Here is an 18,310-nt window from a genome sequence, read left to right as displayed (position 1 = left end):
GCATGTAGACATGTCTGGAGCGCAGTTGTCAGACTGTTTGGCCCCATACTTAATAATGATAGTTATTGGAAGGGTCTTCTGCTAAAGTAAGGTGAGGGGTTCAAGCTATTCCCCCTCCCCTGAGAGAGTGGCAGGAGGGGCTAACTGTAGCAGCTCTAGAATACATTTTCAGAGGGTCCTGGAGCTACTGAAATTGCATCTTGGTATCTGTGTTGCAAGGTTATTACGTCGTGGCAGTGGTTAAGAAACCAAGTGCCGACCTCACCTGGAACTCCCTGCAAGGCAGGAAGTCCTGTCACCCCGCAGTTGGTACTTCTGCAGGCTGGAACATTCCCATGGGTTTAATATACAACAAAACTGGATCCTGTAAATTTGGTAAGTATGTTCTGGGAGGTGGTGTGGCATCCCCTTCCTTGGGCCTGTGCCTGTGTAGGAGAGAAATTCAGTTCAATGGCAAGGAATGCCAAGGGATGATATAAGTGGGTAGTGGGGTCAAGGGCTGGGCAGACATTACAGGTGAGCTTCACCTCTGCTTGAATGGGTGCTCCCCTTTCTCCTCACCTCCTCACTTCTGAGGGGAGTGGCTTGGTCCAAAGGGCAGATATCAGGGAAATACCCCTTTCTTTATGTATTACCACTAGCTCGGGGAACAAGCCTGGGGTTACAGAGCAAGAGTAGTGTGTGTGTGTGTGTGTGTGTGTGTGTGTGTGTGTGTGTGTGTGTTGTATTGTTTCCCCATATAAACTAGATTGGCTGCTTTTTAAAAATTGAAAACCCTATACCAGTAAGTCCTTGGACACTTTATCTTTCACTTTCACCCTTATCTCCCTTAGATTCTCATATTCGTCATTTTAGCAACACTCTTGTCAATACCTAAAAGGCCCTTGGTCCCCTGCTTTCTCTCGCCATCTCACAGATCCTATTCCTATGCAAAGCCCATTCCCTGCTCTCTTCACCCTCTGCACCTTAGCAGCTAAACATGGCTGGAGAAGTCACAGGGCCCAGCAGTTCATTCCACTGGAAATGCTCTAGCTGCTGGCCTCAGTGGGCCCCTGGCACTCATGAGCACCCCCACTGTGTCTCTACACCAACCACCCCCCCCCCGCACACTTCCTAATAATTATCCTAATGTCCTCACTGTCCACACATTTCCATCCCACACCCATCTACCAAGTTTCTCAGCAGATGACTTATCTCAGCCGCAGAGACAATTGAAATGATCAGAAAAATTTCCCCTCACCATCCCACTGCCGAAGCTGTGGGCCTACTGATGGCTATATCTACTCAGCCTCCCTCCACCTGTGTTTTGCGTGGGGGCCCCTCCCCCACACCCTTCCCTAGAGCCTCACCCTTTTGGTTACTACTTCTTCCTCTGGTATAGCCAACAATTTCTTTCAACATTGAACTCACCCAATGTTTTCCATTTTTAAAAGTCCAGCCTCTCTCAGCAGTCTCCTCCCACTTTTGACTTGTTTCTCCACCTCTTTACTGCCAGACTTCTTAACAGCAAGGTCTGAGCCAATCACCTCCCACTTACTCCTCTGCTCCCTGCCTTCTGGCTTCCCTGTGTCATTGCATAAGGAAGAACTCTGATCAAGGCTACCCATGACCTCCATGTTGCTCAGCTGAAAGGTCATGCTCCACTCCATTCCTCCATGACTTCTCTTTCTTCAAATCACCTTAAAACACTATCTCCGGACTTTTGTGAAAACACACTGGTTTGGTTTTTCTCCTACCCCTGCAAAATGCACTTTCCCATTCTGGTTAATAAATGTTTCAGTTGCTTAAAAATTTTTTTTTCTCCTACTCTAAACTCAATCCTCAGGCACTCATATCCATACCTACAGCCTTGATTACTATCTAAACAAATACTATACATACAAAACTAGGCACATAACCAGTAGTAGATAAATGTTTGCTGCTATCACTATTATTAGTATTATGTCTATATGTTGATAACTATTACATTGTTATCCCTAGCACAGATCTCTCCTTGACCTCCAGAACTGCCTATTTGACATTATCTAGTTGAATATCTCAAAAGCACATTAAGCTCAAAACAGAATGCATCATCTCTGCTGAGCCTGGTCCTGTTCCAAAACTGCCTAGCTCAGTGGAGGACCCTATAGTCCATCCACTTGCGCCAGCTGGAAACCAAGCTGTCATCCTGCATGCACCCATCCATCACCGGTGATGTCAGTTCTCCACGCCCCCCCCCCCCCCCCCCCCCCCGCGCCGTCCCCTCCCCCCCCCCCCCCCCCCCCCCACCTCACCACCATCTCCCTCACCTTAGCACTACCCTAGTCCAAGCTGCCTTCATCTCTCCTGGGCTACAACAGTAACCTGCTGCCTGCACACCACATCTGGCCTGGATTCCATCCATCCCGTTGCCAGACCAATCTTTGCAAAGTGCAGACCTGCTATATCCTGCCCACTATACCTGGTCTACCATTGCTACAGCCCTTCAGAAGCTCCTCATTTCTCTAAGGATAAAAAACAAAATCTACACAAAGGTATAAAAGGGGATCTGGACCTTGCCTTCTCCCCACTGACTCTTGCAGTGGGTGGTCCAGCTCAACGACCTCTATTAACCTTTCTGTGTCATTTGCTCCCCACCCCAACCCCTGCCCTAGGCCTTTGCAGATGCTTCCCTGTCTGGAAAACCTGTTCCTATTCATTCTTCATCTCTCTACTTAAGGCCTCTCCCTGACTCCCAGGTCTGCACTAGATTCCTTTATCTACAGGTGTAGAACCATATTCTTCTTTCCCAGAGCAAGTGGGGGTTGGTGGGGGTGGGTGGATAAATTCACTGGTGTGGCTACTTGAATTATGACTGTTGCTCACAAGCTTGGGTTCCCGGAGCGCAGGGCCTATGTGACGTCCTTACCACAGTGCCCTGGGGCCCAGCACAGTGCTTGGCAGCTGGGTCTCTCAGGCCCCTTCCTGGATCTGGAGTCAAGATGGAATACCTTGTAAGGAAAGGCAAGGGAAGCAGAGGGCAGGAAAAATGGGGGACAATTTCAACCAGCTGGGACTTTCAGTTTTGTTGTGTCTCTTAGGATTACAACTGTGTCTGTCCTTCCACACCTCTGCCCTGTGCCACTTCTATTCCACAGACCCTTGTCCCAACTTCAGCCAGTTCCCCTTTACTCTAGTTGCAACATTTATTTTTTAGTTCCATAAGGTTCTTATTTCTGATAATATGGTACCAAACACCTGAATGTGGCAATTCTAGGGATAAAATCTGGGGCTCTCTTTCTAACATAGGCAGGCAGAGCTGACCTCCTGTGTTTTCCTGCACAGATGAATTCTTCAGTCAAAGCTGTGCCCCTGGGTCTGATCCAGATTCCAGTCTCTGTGCTCTGTGCAGTGGTGGCAACGACCCAGCCCATACTTGTGCTCCCAACAACCATGAGGGATACTACGGCTCCAGTGGGGCATTCAGGTGAGTAGTGTCTGTGCACCTTTCTCTTTGGCACCAACCCAGTGAACTTCGCCCAGCATCTGGGCACTGCATTTAAGAGGAGCCAGAATTAGAAAACAAAACTGTAGATTCCCACCGGCCCCAAGGACTCAAGTCCAGCTCCTCTCTGGAACACTTTTCTGCAGACCCACCTGACTTAGGGCACCTGAGGAGAGCCAAGAATGAGGGGTACAGGGTCACAGCCATGCTTTTACTTTTGTTCTTTTCTTCTGTGTGATTGTGGACAAGTCATGGAATCTTTCAGAGTCTCAGGTTAAAATCAGAGGAGGGGTACTGGGCGTGTGCTTCTTACATCTGGCTGATGAGTACATTTTAAAAATAGATATTCCTAGGCTCCCCATCCATTCAAGAAACAGTTATTGAGCACCTAGTATGTGGCAAGCACTGGTCTAGGTAGAGGGGTTATAGCAGCAAAAGACACATGTAGGTCCTGCTCCCTGTCTCCTCTCATGAGGAGAGTAGGACAATAAATATAAATGAAGGGCCAATCACTTCCTGACTGAGGTAGGAGCTACAAAGGAACAGAAGGGGGTAGTGTGGTAGTGACTTGGGTAGTGGACAGTTTTGATAACAGCAAGTGGAAGGGACTGTATGATTTGAGGATTAAATATTGACAGGGAGGGGCATCAGGGTGGCTCAGTGGGTTGGGCGTCCAACTTCAGCTCAAGTCATGATCTCATGGTACATGCGTTCGAGCCCCGCCTCAGGCTCTGTGCTGACAGCTCAAGGCCTGGAGCCTGTTTCAGATTCTGTCTCCCTCTCTCTCTGCCCCTCCCCTGCTCACATTCTCTCTCTTGCCTCAAAAATAAATAAACATTAAAAAAAGTTTTTAATATTGACAGGGAGTCAGACCTCAGACCGGAGGAAGAGTATTAAGGAAGAAGGAACAGCAAGGATACAGGCATGGGGCAGAACAAATTGTGCCGTGTTTGAGGCCAGAAAAGGCCATGATGGGGAGGGGTGGTGGCGCATGGGTGAGAGGGGATCAGGGGTGTGCAGAGCTGGAGCTGCAGCATTGGATATGTCTCTGTGCCCTATCAACCTGATCAGGGAGGTAGATTTAATTCTAAGTGTGCTGAGCAGCACGGGACACTTTGAGGCAGTAGGCATGTTGTATGAATCAGGGTTGTGTGGAGAATGTGTGAGCCTCTAGGAAAGGCCCCTTTATTTGTCACACTGCCAGATGACTTTGTCCTGCCATCTCCAAAATTTTCTCTTTCATAAGCCATACATAAATGACATATTTTCACAGATCCACTGCAACACTATATACTGCACATGAAACCTAGGCTAACGTAGTTTTTTTGTTTTTACATCAGAAAGTGCATTGGTATTAGGGTTGATGGTCTCCTTGGAACTAATATAATATTACAGAGGACTGGAATTGTCAGAACTGTGTCTTGAAACACAACTTGTTCTCATCCCCAAATGAAGGACCAGTTTTCAGTCCTTGCATTTCTTCATCTACCAGACCAGTATCATTGATACCACCCATCACTTCCTCCCAATGGATGCATTTTCCTCCTTGGCTCCAGGACACCACACTATTTGGATTCCCTCCTCCCTCTCCTGCTATTGCACCTGTCTCTTTGTTGGTTCCGCCTCACTTCCCCATCCTCAACATGTGTTGGTGCACCCCAGGGCTCTGTCTTTGGACTTCTCTGTTCATACTCACACCCTTGGTGGTTTTATCTACTCTCGATCCATCTACATGCTGACAATTCCCAAACTTATGTTCCTGTTCTCTTCAGAACTCCAGGTGAAACTCCAGACTGCCTAGTGGGCATCTCCACTTGGATTTCTAATCACTGTCTCAAATTTAAATGTCCCAAACTGAGCTTCTAAAATTTCACATACTCCCACCCAAACCTGTACCTCCAGCAGTCTTACCCACATCAGTTACAGGCAACTCCATTTTTCCTTTTGGAAAAAAGTCAGAACCTTAGTGTCTGCTATCTATGTCTACTTTCTTTCTCTCAGACTCCATATCTGGTCCTTCATCAAATCATGTTGACTCTACCTGCAAAGGGTAACCAGAATTGACCTCATCACCCATCTCCACTGATACCACCTTGATCCAAACCACCATCCTCTCTCTCCAGATTGTTATCATACATTCTTAAAGGGTTAGGAGGCATCTGCTCTATCCTCTTCTCCCTCCTACGTCCAGTCTATTCCCAACATATCAGCAAGAGTGATTCTGTTAGAATATAAATCAGAGTATCACACTTCTCTGCTTAAAACCCTCCAGTAATTTCCCATATCACTCAAAGTAAAATTTAGGGTCCTTCTTTGACCTATAAGGTCTCTTTATGACCTGGGAAGGCCCTTTGTGACCTCATCTCCTACATCTTTCCCCTTGCTGTATCTACTTCAGCCATCTTGGCATCCTAGCTATTCCCTGAAGACATCAGGCACACTCCTGCCTTAGTGTCTTTGTACTTGCTCTTATTCCCACTTAGAGTATTCTTCCTCCTCATATCATAGCTAGTTGCCTCATTTTCTTTAGGATTTATCAGGGAGTGTTTCCTGGCCACTATAATTTCACATACACACACACATGCCCTTACCAATATTTCACATTCCCCTTTCTTGCTTTATGGTTTTTTTTAAAGCACTTTTCACTCTATAGAATACTATATATTTTATCTACCTGTTGAATTTTTTTTCTTTAATGTAATGAATAAAGACTCCTTTGGTTGCAAGTGAAAAAACCCAAGGAGCTTCCACCTTGTAAGGACTAAGATTTGAGCCTCAGGAGACAGCCAAGATACTTTAAGGCAAGAGTTGCCAGATAAAATTTAGGATGTCCAGCCAAATTAGAATTCTAGATAAACAGTGAATTAATTTTTAGCATAAGGGAACATACCCTGCTTCTCTCTCTCTCCCTCTCCCTTCCCCCCGTCCCCTCCACATCTGCCTCACTTTGTCTTTCCCTGCAGGATGGTTTTCTCTATTTTTCAGTCTACATGAAAGGAAATGTCTGTGATTAACATTATTACAGAAGCAGTAAAACACAGACTATAATATATTCGTCCCAATTCTCAAGAAATGGGATTGTCAGCCCAGTTCCAGTGAAAGTTTGAGTTCACACAACTCATGCAGTGATGTTGCATTGTAAAGTTTTAGCTGCTTCCACTGTGACCAGGCGGATTGGGGGAGATGGGGGAAGGAGTCAGTTCTCAAAATATTAAAGCTTGGTAGACAAACGAAAGTCAATAATTTTTAAATAAAATTATATAAAGGGAATTTTGTTTTCCTAGATATAAAAATTATGTTGTAATACTATATAATACTGCAATATTATGATCAGTACAGAGTTGTTTATGTGCAAGAATGACAAATCAGTGGTAGAGAATAGACTTCCAACACTTATACGTGGACACATTATATCTGGTCTATAACAGAGATAACATTTCAAACTGGGGAAAGGATGAACTTGAGAAACCAGATAAAATGAGTATAGTGAACTGGCCCCTGGATCTGGTGGGAGCAGATTCAATAGTGAGTCTATCCCATAAACTGACCAGCAGGGGTCAGTGAGGGTGGTGAGAAGGGATGCTGATTGTAAGTGCAATGATTACTTGTAGGTGTTTGGATGAGTCGGGGAGGGATGCCCATTGCTGAGGGCAATGTGGGATCAAAACAGGGATTATTGTTTTTTAAAAAAGAAAAGTATAAATGCTGATAAAAAGAGCCCAGGGAACAGGGAAAGACTCCAATTGCATAAGAGAAAGAGGAAAACTATGAGAAAGTGCCTGAGAGTATGGGCAGGAATGGGATGCAAGGCACCTGGGGAGGACACCTGCTGGGAGGGAGATCTTTGTTTCTTCTCTGTGCCTGATGGGCAGGAGAAGAGCACTGGAGACTTGGACTGACAGATTTGGCTGGAAGAAAGCCCATGTGATGTTATCTGTGTTTTCTCTGGGAAGCAGGAGGACATGTCAGAGTGAGTACTGGGGAGAGGGAATGTGGAGAGATAGAAGTATGTGGAAATTTGGAAAACATTTTAGTCACTGCTCTATAGAATGGGGAGGTGGCTATCTGAAATAGTGGTTCTCACCACTACAGCACAGAATCTCCTGGGGAGATTGTTAAAACACAGATTGCTGGGCCCCACCCCCAGATGTTTCTAATCTAGTAGGTCTTGGGTGGGGCCCAAGAATTCGCATTTCTAAAAGGTTCACAGCTGGTACCTATACTGCTGATCCCAGCTCACACTTTGAGAATCACAGATCTAGAGTAGAGCAAGGAACACAGGAATGCCCCAGAGAAGTTAATGATCGGGAGGGTCTCTGGTCTGCCTCCCTGCTGAGGTACAGACACACCTGAGGCAGATGACCGTGCTTATTCAGGACTGGGACTATATGGAGAGTGGGTGGAGGAAAGAAATAGGGCAAGGCTTAGGAAAATTGAATGGGAGTAACTGATCCTAGCTAAGTATAGAGGGACCTGAAGTTAGAGAAAACTGGAGAGGTGCTCCTGATAATGAATCATTAGTATCAATTACCAACTGACTGGATGTCATAGAACTGATTTTTAGTATGTTCAACATTTCTCATAAAAAATGGACCTTAAACACAGAGAAACATTTTTCAGGGGATTAATCATGAAAACATATCTAAGTGGTGCACATTAACTTTTATTAAAGCTGACTAGACATCTGAATGTGAAAAGACTCCTTCAAAATCATGTCTTCCATGCTGACTTTAATCTCTGATGTGAGTTTTTAAAATTTTTTTTTAACATTTATTCATTTTTGAGAGACAGAGCATGAGTGGGGGAGGGGCAGAGAGAGAGGGGGAGACACAGAATCCAAAGCAGGATCCAGGCTCTGAGCTGTCAGCACAGAACCCGACGCAGAGTTCAAACTCATGGAACGTGAGACCATGACCTGAGCTGAAGTCGGACGCTTAACCAACTGAGCCACCCAGGCGCCCCTCTGATGTGAGTTCTGATCCAACCAAAGAGCCGTTCTTGAATATCCCTGTTAATAGGAGAACACAAGCATCTTCTCTGGAGAAACCAATCAGTATTTCAAATAAGGAACCAAACAAGGGTTATTATCTACAATAGAAACAAAATGAGCAGATTTCTTTTTCAATGTTTGTTTATTTTTGAGAGAGAGACGTAGACAGAGCATGAGCATGGGAGGGGCAGAGAGAGAGGGAGACACAGAATTTGAAGCAGACTCCAGGCTCTGAGCTATCAGCACAGAGCCCAACGTGGGACTCGAACCCACGAACCATGAGATCATAACCTGAGCCAAAGTCGGATGCTTAACCAACTGAGCCACCCAGGCACCCCAGGCAGATTTCTTTTTCTATTACATTTCCCCTCTAATTCCCAGGGACAGTTGGGTGTTACAGTTGTGTGTGTGGATGTGGTCAGTGTTAGGTGTGCCTGGTGGCTCTGGTGGAGGGGGTGTGAACCCCTAGGTGGTTCCCTCTGGGTGTCTCTCCCTCTCACTCCTATTGATCCTCCTCACTAACTGGACCCTTGCTGTGCAGGTGTCTGGTTGAGAAGGGAGACGTGGCCTTTGTGAAGGATCACACGGTCTTTCAGAACACTGACGGTATGTGTCTGTACTGTCCTTTCCTCCCTTGGAAAAAATCTGAGTCTCTTATGGGAAGTCACTCCCCAGTCAGGTAACCAGGAAAGTTCATTAAAGCATGTCTAGCTCCCTTAATATATAGGCAATCCTTAAATATTCTGGATACAAGTTTTTATCAGCTATATGGATTGAAAATATCTTGTCCCTCTCTGAAAGACTTTTCACTTTCTTAATGATGTCTTTTGATTAACATTTACATTTTTAATATAGTTAAAATTTAATTTTTAATATACTTCAACCAATCTTCTCCTTTTTGGCTACTGCTTTTTGGGGGATGTTTAAGAAATCTTTGCCTTTAACAGGACCGAAAATGAATTTTCTTTTCTGTTTTATTTTTAAAGCCTTATTATTTCATTCTTCCATGTCTCTATGATTCTCCCAGACATTGGTGGTTGGTCATATCCCCCCAGTGAGGCCACCTTGACCAAAGCTGTCTGCTGTGGCTGACCCACCTTCCTTCCCCCTAGGAAAGAACACTGAAGCATGGGCTAAGGATCTGAAGCATGAAGACTTTGAGCTGCTGTGCCTCGATGGTACCAGGAAACCTGTGACTGAAGCTCAGAGCTGCCACCTGGCCAGAGTCCCAAATCATGCCGTGGTCTCAAGGAAAGATAAGGCAGATTTTGTTCGCAGAATTCTCTTCAACCAACAGGTATGGCCACACAGGAGGTCTTGTCCACACAGTCCTCCCAACTGAGTGCTCAGGTCAGTTGCAGAGCTGATAGGCACACCCAGCCCAGTCTCATACCCTTTCTCCCTGGGACTTTACCCCTGGGATGTGGAACTAGATTCTTGCAACCCTGCCTCTGATGAAAGCAGAAAGCTAGATGGTGGCCATGTTCACTTTGTGCTCTGGGGCTGTCTAGGGTATCAAAGTGGACTGAAAAAGCCTTGGACATGTGGATATCTGAAGTATCTCCCTGAGACTCACTTGCTTCTCTGAACAGACTCCTGGTACCTCCTGGACTTGTTCAGTTCCTCCATGAGAGCTGTCTCTTTCTTCTTCTGTCACAGAAATAAGGGTGTTGGCTCAGAGCCCTTAACACAAGGGTGAGGTATTTGTGGGAAGAGCAGAATGGAGGCTGCTCTACCTGACCTAGGGTGGGTCCCAATGCATTAATGAACCTGGGCAGGCCAAGCACTGTTTCAGGCTTCATGAAAGTTCCAGAGCTAACATTCAAACAACTCATGACCTCTACAGGCAGCCAACAAGGGCTATGGAGTAGCAGGATGCCTAAATCAAATGATCTTAAGGAAAACCCAAAGCTTCATCTGCCTTTTGCACTCACACACCCCATTCCTGGAAGAGCCCCAGATGAACATTCCATGTCTTAGCATATGCTGCCCACACATCCCAGTTAAAGGATTATGACCCAGGGAGAACTGGCAAAACAAAAGGCTCTCGGTCATGGACTTTTGAAGGGGTGCATCTCCCAAAGGGCAAGCTGCCCCCATGGCTACAGGGGGGCTGAATGAAAGAAAGGAGAGGAGGGGCAGGAAGAGATGGAAATGGTCAGGTGCCTGGGGCAGATGTAGGGAATAGCAGAGGCAAGACAGCAAGGGCTTCGGGCAGCAGGAAGACAGGCAAGTGTGACCCAGAAAGTTGAAAATATCCAGCAGTGATTGGTGGAACTGTGATATAGTGGCCAACTTGAAGCTTTTCCTATTTAGCAGTTAATTTACATACATCATCTTACTATTTAGGGTTATTATCTTTGTTTACAAATGAGTAAACAAGGTTTACTGAGCTTAGTAAAGAATTTTCCTACAGTCACATGACAAACAAAAGCTAGGCCCAGGATCTGAACCCAGAGGCCATGCTCTTTGCCATTAATGGTGCCTCCTAAACTGTTGCTGTGCCCTAGGGTTCCAGGTGCTGGAGCTAAGCAGCCCAGCAGACTTAGATCTTCTGAGGCAGAATACACAACCTTGTGCTCCCTGGTGCTGCTGCTCACTCTCTGCCTGTCTGTCTGTCTGTCTGTCTGACTTAGGAGCTCTTTGGAAGAAATGGGTTTGAATACAGGATGTTCCAGATGTTTGAATCCTCAAACAAGGATCTGCTTTTCAGTGATGACACTGCATGTTTGGCTAACCTTCAGGATGAAACAACTTACAGAAAATACTTAGGACCAGAGTATCTTATGGCCATTGCTAACATGAAACCATGTTTACACTCTGGTGAGTAGAGTATTAAGGACCATCGTAAGCCAAGCCCTGGGCCTGTACTGATAGGACATAAAGATGGAGAGGGCTTGCTCCTGGCCCTGCAGGAGGATTCAGACTTACCAGTGAAGCAACTCAATTAGACAACAGTATAAGACTACCTGAGAAAAGACCAAATCATTTGGAGGAGACAGAGAGTACAATAGAACTTGAGATCATTTGGAAATTGGACTTGTTTACTTGTGCATTTCCATTTTTTTTGCTAACAAAATGAAAAGGTACACATGTGTGAGCACTTCAGTGTAGGGAGAAGGTTGGGAGATGACCCACAGCATGACTCATAGAGGACCAATTTTCAAAGATTTTAAGTCAAATGCATAAATAATATTAATAGAAACAAAATGAAGTTAGCACTATAATATGCCCTTTATATGTATATTTTATATATATGTATATTTATATTTAAATATATAAATAAATATATATTAAAATGGCATAGTTTATACATGCATATATATGTTTTTATATATGTGTATGTATTTTAGAATGGCATAGCTGCCTCAAAAAGGATTAAGTTGGAGAAATAAAATTAGAGCTGGGATAATCAAATTGCTGGGGGTGTGCCTGAATTTTTGTTGAATTATATTATGTGTTGGAGATGATGAGAGCAGGAGGAAAGGAAAATGTTGGTATTTAAGTATGGCACTGACATCAGGAGATAGATAGACAGATAGAGATTTTTAAAAAAATTGTTATTACCTAGCATTTACTTTTAGAAAAGAGGAACAGCATTGTGTTTAGCAAGCATAGGCAGTACCTGAAGTTCTTTCTCTTATGTTTTGCTTCACAGAGCTTCTGGATGCCTGTACATTCCACATACATTAAACACTGATCAAAGTGGACAACCATATGGGGATGCTCAGTGCCTGAGATATGGTGGGGCCACATTCTCACTTGTCTGTACCTGGGCCTGTGTTAACCTCAGTTATTTTGTAATTATGTGCTGGAACTGATAAAAAAATTAAAATGAATGAAAATTATTGTGTCTTCTCAGAAAACTTCATTAAATGTTCTCAGATTTCTTTTGAGGGGAGAAAACTATGTCTTTATACTAGAGTTATGCTTCTGAATCTAATATCTATTAAATTGTACCTTTGTAAAGAACTGTATAAGACTAGCTCATCTTCCCTCCCCATTCTTTATTTTACCCAAGAGTCAAGTCACTTAAATAGAATATAAGTAATAAATATGTCTGAAGGAAGTCTGAGTGGTGATTACAAGTGTGCCAAAAAAAAAAAAAGCATCAGTGTGTGCTGTATCAAGGACTTACATAATAAAAACAAAGGCTAAGGAACGAGTTTGTGTATTTTAAAAACATATTTGAACATTTAAAATTCACAATGTTAAGTGGAATCAAATCCTGACTCATATTAATTGGAAAACATTAAAATTACTGCAAAAAAATCTAATCTTACTACCCTTTTATAGTCAACTTCCTTAAAGTGGGATTTATACTCATTTCTTTTAAGTTAGTTTCTTATCAGAGATTTTGTCATACCTAGTGTTACCATAATTGCAGCTTATGATAGTGCCTCAGTAAAAGTTGAATGGGAGCCTAAGTTATACATTGTTAAATGTTAGTTTTATGAGTGTGGACTTGTGCTTCTGCCTGTGAAAGAGTAACCAGTACAGGACTTGCCATCCTTCCATGTACACTTGAAAAAAATATGTATTCTGTATTTTGGGGTGTAATTCTATCGTGTGTAGATCTGTAATATATAGTGTAGTTCTATAAACAGCAATTAGGTTAGGTTGGTTAATGTTATTGTTCAAATCTTCTGTCTTAACTCATTTTCTATCTACTTTTTCATTAATCACCGAGAGAAGAGGATTGAAATCTCTAGCTGTAAGTATGGATCTGCTCATTTCTCTTTCCAGTTCAGTCAGATTTTGCTTTATATATTTTGTTCTGTTAGGTCATACACATTTAGGATGTTAGGCTTTCTTGATGAATTGGCTGCTTTATCATTATGAAATGTTCCTATGTCCTGGTAATACTTCTTGTCTTAAGTCTACTTTATTGCATATTAATATGCCCACTTCACCTTTCTTATGACTAGTGTGTGCTTGGTCATTGTTTTCCATTCTTTTACCTTAATCCATCTGTTTATATTAAGGGGGGTTTCTTATAAAGAGCACAGGGTTGGGTCTTTCTTTTTTCATTCAGTGCAATAATCTTTATCCTTTTAAAGGATGTGTTTAGTTCATTTATATATAATGTAGTTATTAATATTTGTTGTCTCATCTGTTCTTTGTTTCTTACTTCCTCTTTTCTGCCTTCTGTTGGATTGTTTTTTAGTATTCCATTTTATCTTCTCTACTGGCTTTTACCTATTCTTTTATTTTTTAATGTCTTCTCCAAAGTTTGCAATACTTATCTTTGTTTTAAGACTAGTGTCAGATAATGTTATACCAGGATACAAAATTAATATAGACAAATCTGTTACATTTATATACAATAATAAAGTAGAAAGAGAAATTAAGAAAACAATTGTATTTATAATTGCACCCAAAATAAAAAAAATACCTAGGAATAAATTTAACTAAGGAGGTAAAAGACAATACTCTGAAAACTATAAAACATTGTTGAAAGAACTTGAAGATGACACAAATGGAAAGATATTCTATGCTCCTGGATTGGAAGAACAAATATTGTTAAAATGTCCATACTACCCAAAGCAATCTATAGATTAATGAAATCGCTATCAAAATACCAACAATATTTTTCACAGAACTAGAACATATAATACTAAAATTTGTCTGGAACCACAAAAGGCCCCAAATAGCCAAAACAATCTTGAGAAAGAAGAATAAAGCTGGAGGTATCACAATCCCAGATTTCAAGATACACCACAAAGCTGTAATAATCAAAAAAGTATGGTACTGGCACAAAAACAGACACAGATCAATAGAACATAATAAAGAGCTGAGAACTAAACCCATGATTACATGGTCAATTAATCTACAATGAAATAGGCAAGAACATATAATGTGGAAAAGACAGCCTCTTTAACAAATGGTGCAGGGAAAACTAGACAACTACATGCAAAATAATAAAACTGGACCACTTTCTTACACCATACATAATGATAAATTCAAAATAGATTAAGCACTTAAATGTGAGACCTGAAATCAAAAAACTCCTGTAAGAAAACATAGGCAGTAATTTATTTGACATTGGCTGTAGAAACATTTTTCTAGATATGTCCCCTCAGGCAAGGGAAACAAAAGAAAAATTAAACTATTGAGAATATACCAAAATAAAAAGACTTTTGCACAGCGAAGGAAACCATCAATAAAACAAAATAATCCAACACCAAAAAGACATAATCCAATTAAAAATGGGCAGAAGACATCTTTCAAAAGAACATACAGATGGCCAACAGACACATGAAAAGATGCTCAGCATCACTAATCATCAAGGAAATTCAAATCAAAATCACAGTGATCACAGTGAGATATCACGTTACACCTGTCAGAACGGCTAAATTAAAAAGACAAGAAATAAGAAGTGTTAGCAAGGATGTGGGAGAAAAGGGAACACTCATGCACTGTTGGTGGGAATGCAAATTGTTGCAGTCACTGTGGAAAAGAGTATGGAGGTTCCTCAAAAAATTAAAAATAGAATTACCATATGATCTAATAATTCTTCTACCAGGTATTTACCCAAAGAAAATGAAAACACTAATTTGAAAAGATACTTGCACCCCTATGTTTAATAAAGCATTATTTGCAATAGTCAAAGTACGGAAGCAACTCAAGTGTTAATAGATGAATGGATAAAGAAAGTGTGGTGTGTGTATGTGTATATTCAATATTACTCAGCCATAAAAAAGAATGATTTTGCCATTTGCAACAACATTGATGGACCTAGAGGTACAAGTGAAATAAATCAGAGTAAGACAAACACCGTATGATTTAACTCATATGTAGAATTTAAGAAACAAAACAAATAAACAAACAAAAAGAGACAAACAAAAAAACAGACTCTTAAATACAGTAAACAAACTGATGGTTGCCAGAGGGGAGGTTGGTGGGGGAAGGGGTGAAATAGATAAAGGGGATTAAGAATACACTTATCCTGATGAGCACTCTATAATGATATATAGAATTGTTGAATCATTATATTGTACACCTGAAACTAATATAACACTGTATGTTAGTTATACTTCAATAAAAAATAGAAGTAATGTTATATGACTTTCTGTATAAGATCCTGTAATATTACAGTTCCACTTTCCCCAGTGATATGTGGATAAACTTTTAATAACCAGATCTTAAAGGTAAAAAAAGGGCCCTGATCTGCATCTTTTGCCAATTCCATGGAGCAAATACTTTTGCTGCAGATGATTTCAAGCTACCAAAGTGATGTCAATGAATTCAGAGTTTAGAAGAGATATACACAATCAGTTTTTGTGAGCCAGCATAAGCTTACTGCACTACCCCACTGGATTTCCCTCTTTTATCTGTGTGCTCTTATTACCATGTTTTACTTCTACATACATTAGAAACTTGACAATAATTTTTATCATATCAAGCATCAATTATCTTTTAGTGAAAATTTTAAATGACAAAATATTTAATATTTATCCATATCTTTATTGTTTCTGGCTCTCTTCATACTTTTGTGTAGATTACAGACTCTAGGTGTTTTGTGGGCATATCTTTCTGGTATGCTTTCATTGTCCGTGGACATATAATTTTTTCTTATAATAACTTTATATGATATTTGACCATGGTACTTTCTGTTGTTCAATTTTAGGTGAGATTTGCTTCCCTGAACTCTTTTTTTTCAATATATGAAGTTTATTGTTAAATTGGTTTCCATACAACACCCAGTGCTCATCCCAAAAGGTGCCCTCCTCAATACCCATCACCCACCCTCCCCTCCCTCCCACCCCCCATCAACCCTCAGCTTGTTCTCAGTTTTTAAGAGTCTCTTATGCTTTGGCTCTCTTCCACTCTAACCTCTTTTTTTTTTTTCCTTCCCCTCCCCCATGAACTGAACTTTAAAAATAAGACTATTTTTGGCAAAGCGTTTCTTTCTTCACAGAGCTCCCTCTTCTGTCATTTTGTGCATTATTTAAAAACATAGTAGCTTGCTTTCTAGGGGCTTTTCGGTTTTATTCTTGTCTACTTTGATCTAGATCTTCTTGTTCCTTCATCCCTTTTGTCCCTTTTCTGTACAATTTTGATTCTACTTCTAGTTCCAGATTGCTCCGGATCCTTTGGGTCCTTCTTGGTAAAGGTATTTTCACATCTAGTCCTAGGTCATCTCCCTGCAGACTGTCCCCAGGAAACCACCTGCATGCTCATCCTTTATGTTGGGCTTCCAGGAAGATTCCTAGAGTTTTACCTGCTACAAAATCCTCAGGTATTCTTGCCCAAAGCCTCAGGGACTAGTGGCTCTGAGAGGCTTGAGTTTCTACCGCCACATTTCCCTACTGGAGAGCCAACCTTGCAGTCTTCAATGGCACAACCTTGAGGCAAGAGCCCAAAGACCATGGTCCAACAGAGACCTTTCACTGGCACTGGGGAAGAGCTGTCAAGTATCCTGCCCCTATTTTCTTCGAATTTTAAGAACTTGAAATGAAGACAGATAATTAATGTTTTACATTTCAACATATTTGGGCTACCAATGGACCACTTTCAGGTTTAAAAAAACTTTTTTTTATTCTTTATTTATTTTTGACACAGAGAGACAGTGAGATGGAGTGCAAGTGGGGGAGGAACAGAGAGAGAGGGAGATACAGAATCCAAAGCGGGATCCAGGCTCTGAGCTCTCAGTACAGAGCCCGATGCGGGGCTTAAACTTATGAGTCGTGAGATCATGACCTAAGCCAAAGTCAGATGCTTAACTGACTGAGCCACCCAGGTGCCCCAGACCTCTTTCAGATTTAATAAAGTCCTGGGACTTTCACCCCAGTAACACACACACACACACACACACACACACACAACACACAACACACACACACACTACTTGGTGTACAATTTTTGTGTATTCCATAGGTCCAGTCCAGTGATTTTTCTGTGACCTCATGCCACTTTCCTCTGGGGGTGAAGATAGAGGCTAGTTAACCTGTTTTCAGGCAGATGCTACCCCGTGGGGCTAATAAGTCTTACTAAATTGCACATATTGGCAAGTTGTACATATTTATGTAAAAGGCCTATCTGTGAGAACATTTAGAACTAAAAGGGTAAAACCATTCAGTTGTAGAAACCAACAGGTGATACCAATTGTCTATAGATCTGTATGGGCCAGAGGTTTATTTTGGAACAGCTGAGAAACCAGGTGGACTTTACTCTTCTTTTTCTATGGAGAGCAGGGACATCAAACAGTGGCATTCGCTGTGGAATAGTAGAGGGATCAGTGATCTGTTTGTTTTGCCCCAGGAGTACTAGACTATGCTCAGCTTTAACAGCCACTTTTCATGGGCCCACCTGAAGATCTCAGGACTTGGCTTCTCTTGGTGAAAGAGCAATGGGAAACGAAATCTCTAAATAACCTTGTTAGAAAATATGAGGGACACTCCAGGCCAGTGAGTTACAGGATGATGAGGATAGCTCAGGATGTTGAGTCCAAAGTAGGTTCTAGCTTTGCCTGCCCTGCTGGGCACTCTACCAAGTTATGTCCTCTGGCTGGGCCTCAGTTTTTCTCTCTGTAAAATGAGGTCATTGTACTAAATGGTCTCACAGGGTATGTTCTGCTGAAGGGCCCACAGCAATAGACAAAGCTCTTGAGAAATTATGTAGGGTCACTTCACTGAGTCACTGAACATGCTGTTAGCACTTAGTCCATACTAGGTGTTTTGTAAAAATGATAGTCATTGCCATGTACTGGCAGGGCCAATACTTTAATAGCACTCTGAGTAATATTCAAAATGAGCCTAGAAGATAGGTATTCATATTCTTACTACTAATGAGAAAACAGAGTATAGGAATAGACAAGTAATTTGTCCAACATCATGTAGCTTCTCTAAGTGGCC

At 41.9% G+C, this 18,310-nt stretch overlaps 1 protein-coding gene across 1 annotated transcript in view; it reads left to right on the top strand.

The window, feature by feature from the left end:
* LOC125921982 (inhibitor of carbonic anhydrase-like) overlaps positions 1-12,194 on the top strand; it is a 65,819-nt gene extending 53,625 nt beyond the window's left edge. The window contains exons 12-17 of the mRNA XM_049629796.1: positions 220-375; positions 3,304-3,445; positions 8,995-9,059; positions 9,566-9,750; positions 11,090-11,276; positions 12,112-12,194. Of these exons, the coding sequence (XP_049485753.1) occupies positions 220-375; positions 3,304-3,445; positions 8,995-9,059; positions 9,566-9,750; positions 11,090-11,276; positions 12,112-12,146 (770 nt within the window). The 3' untranslated portion in view covers positions 12,147-12,194. The remainder of the gene's footprint in view (positions 1-219; positions 376-3,303; positions 3,446-8,994; positions 9,060-9,565; positions 9,751-11,089; positions 11,277-12,111) is intronic.
* Positions 12,195-18,310: the final 6,116 nt, after the last annotated feature.

Source organism: Panthera uncia, chromosome C2 (assembly GCF_023721935.1).
Source record: "Panthera uncia isolate 11264 chromosome C2, Puncia_PCG_1.0, whole genome shotgun sequence".
Classification (NCBI taxonomy): domain Eukaryota; kingdom Metazoa; phylum Chordata; class Mammalia; order Carnivora; family Felidae; genus Panthera; species Panthera uncia.
Note: the sequence above shows the minus strand (reverse complement) of the source record. Positions and strands in the feature narration are given on the sequence as shown.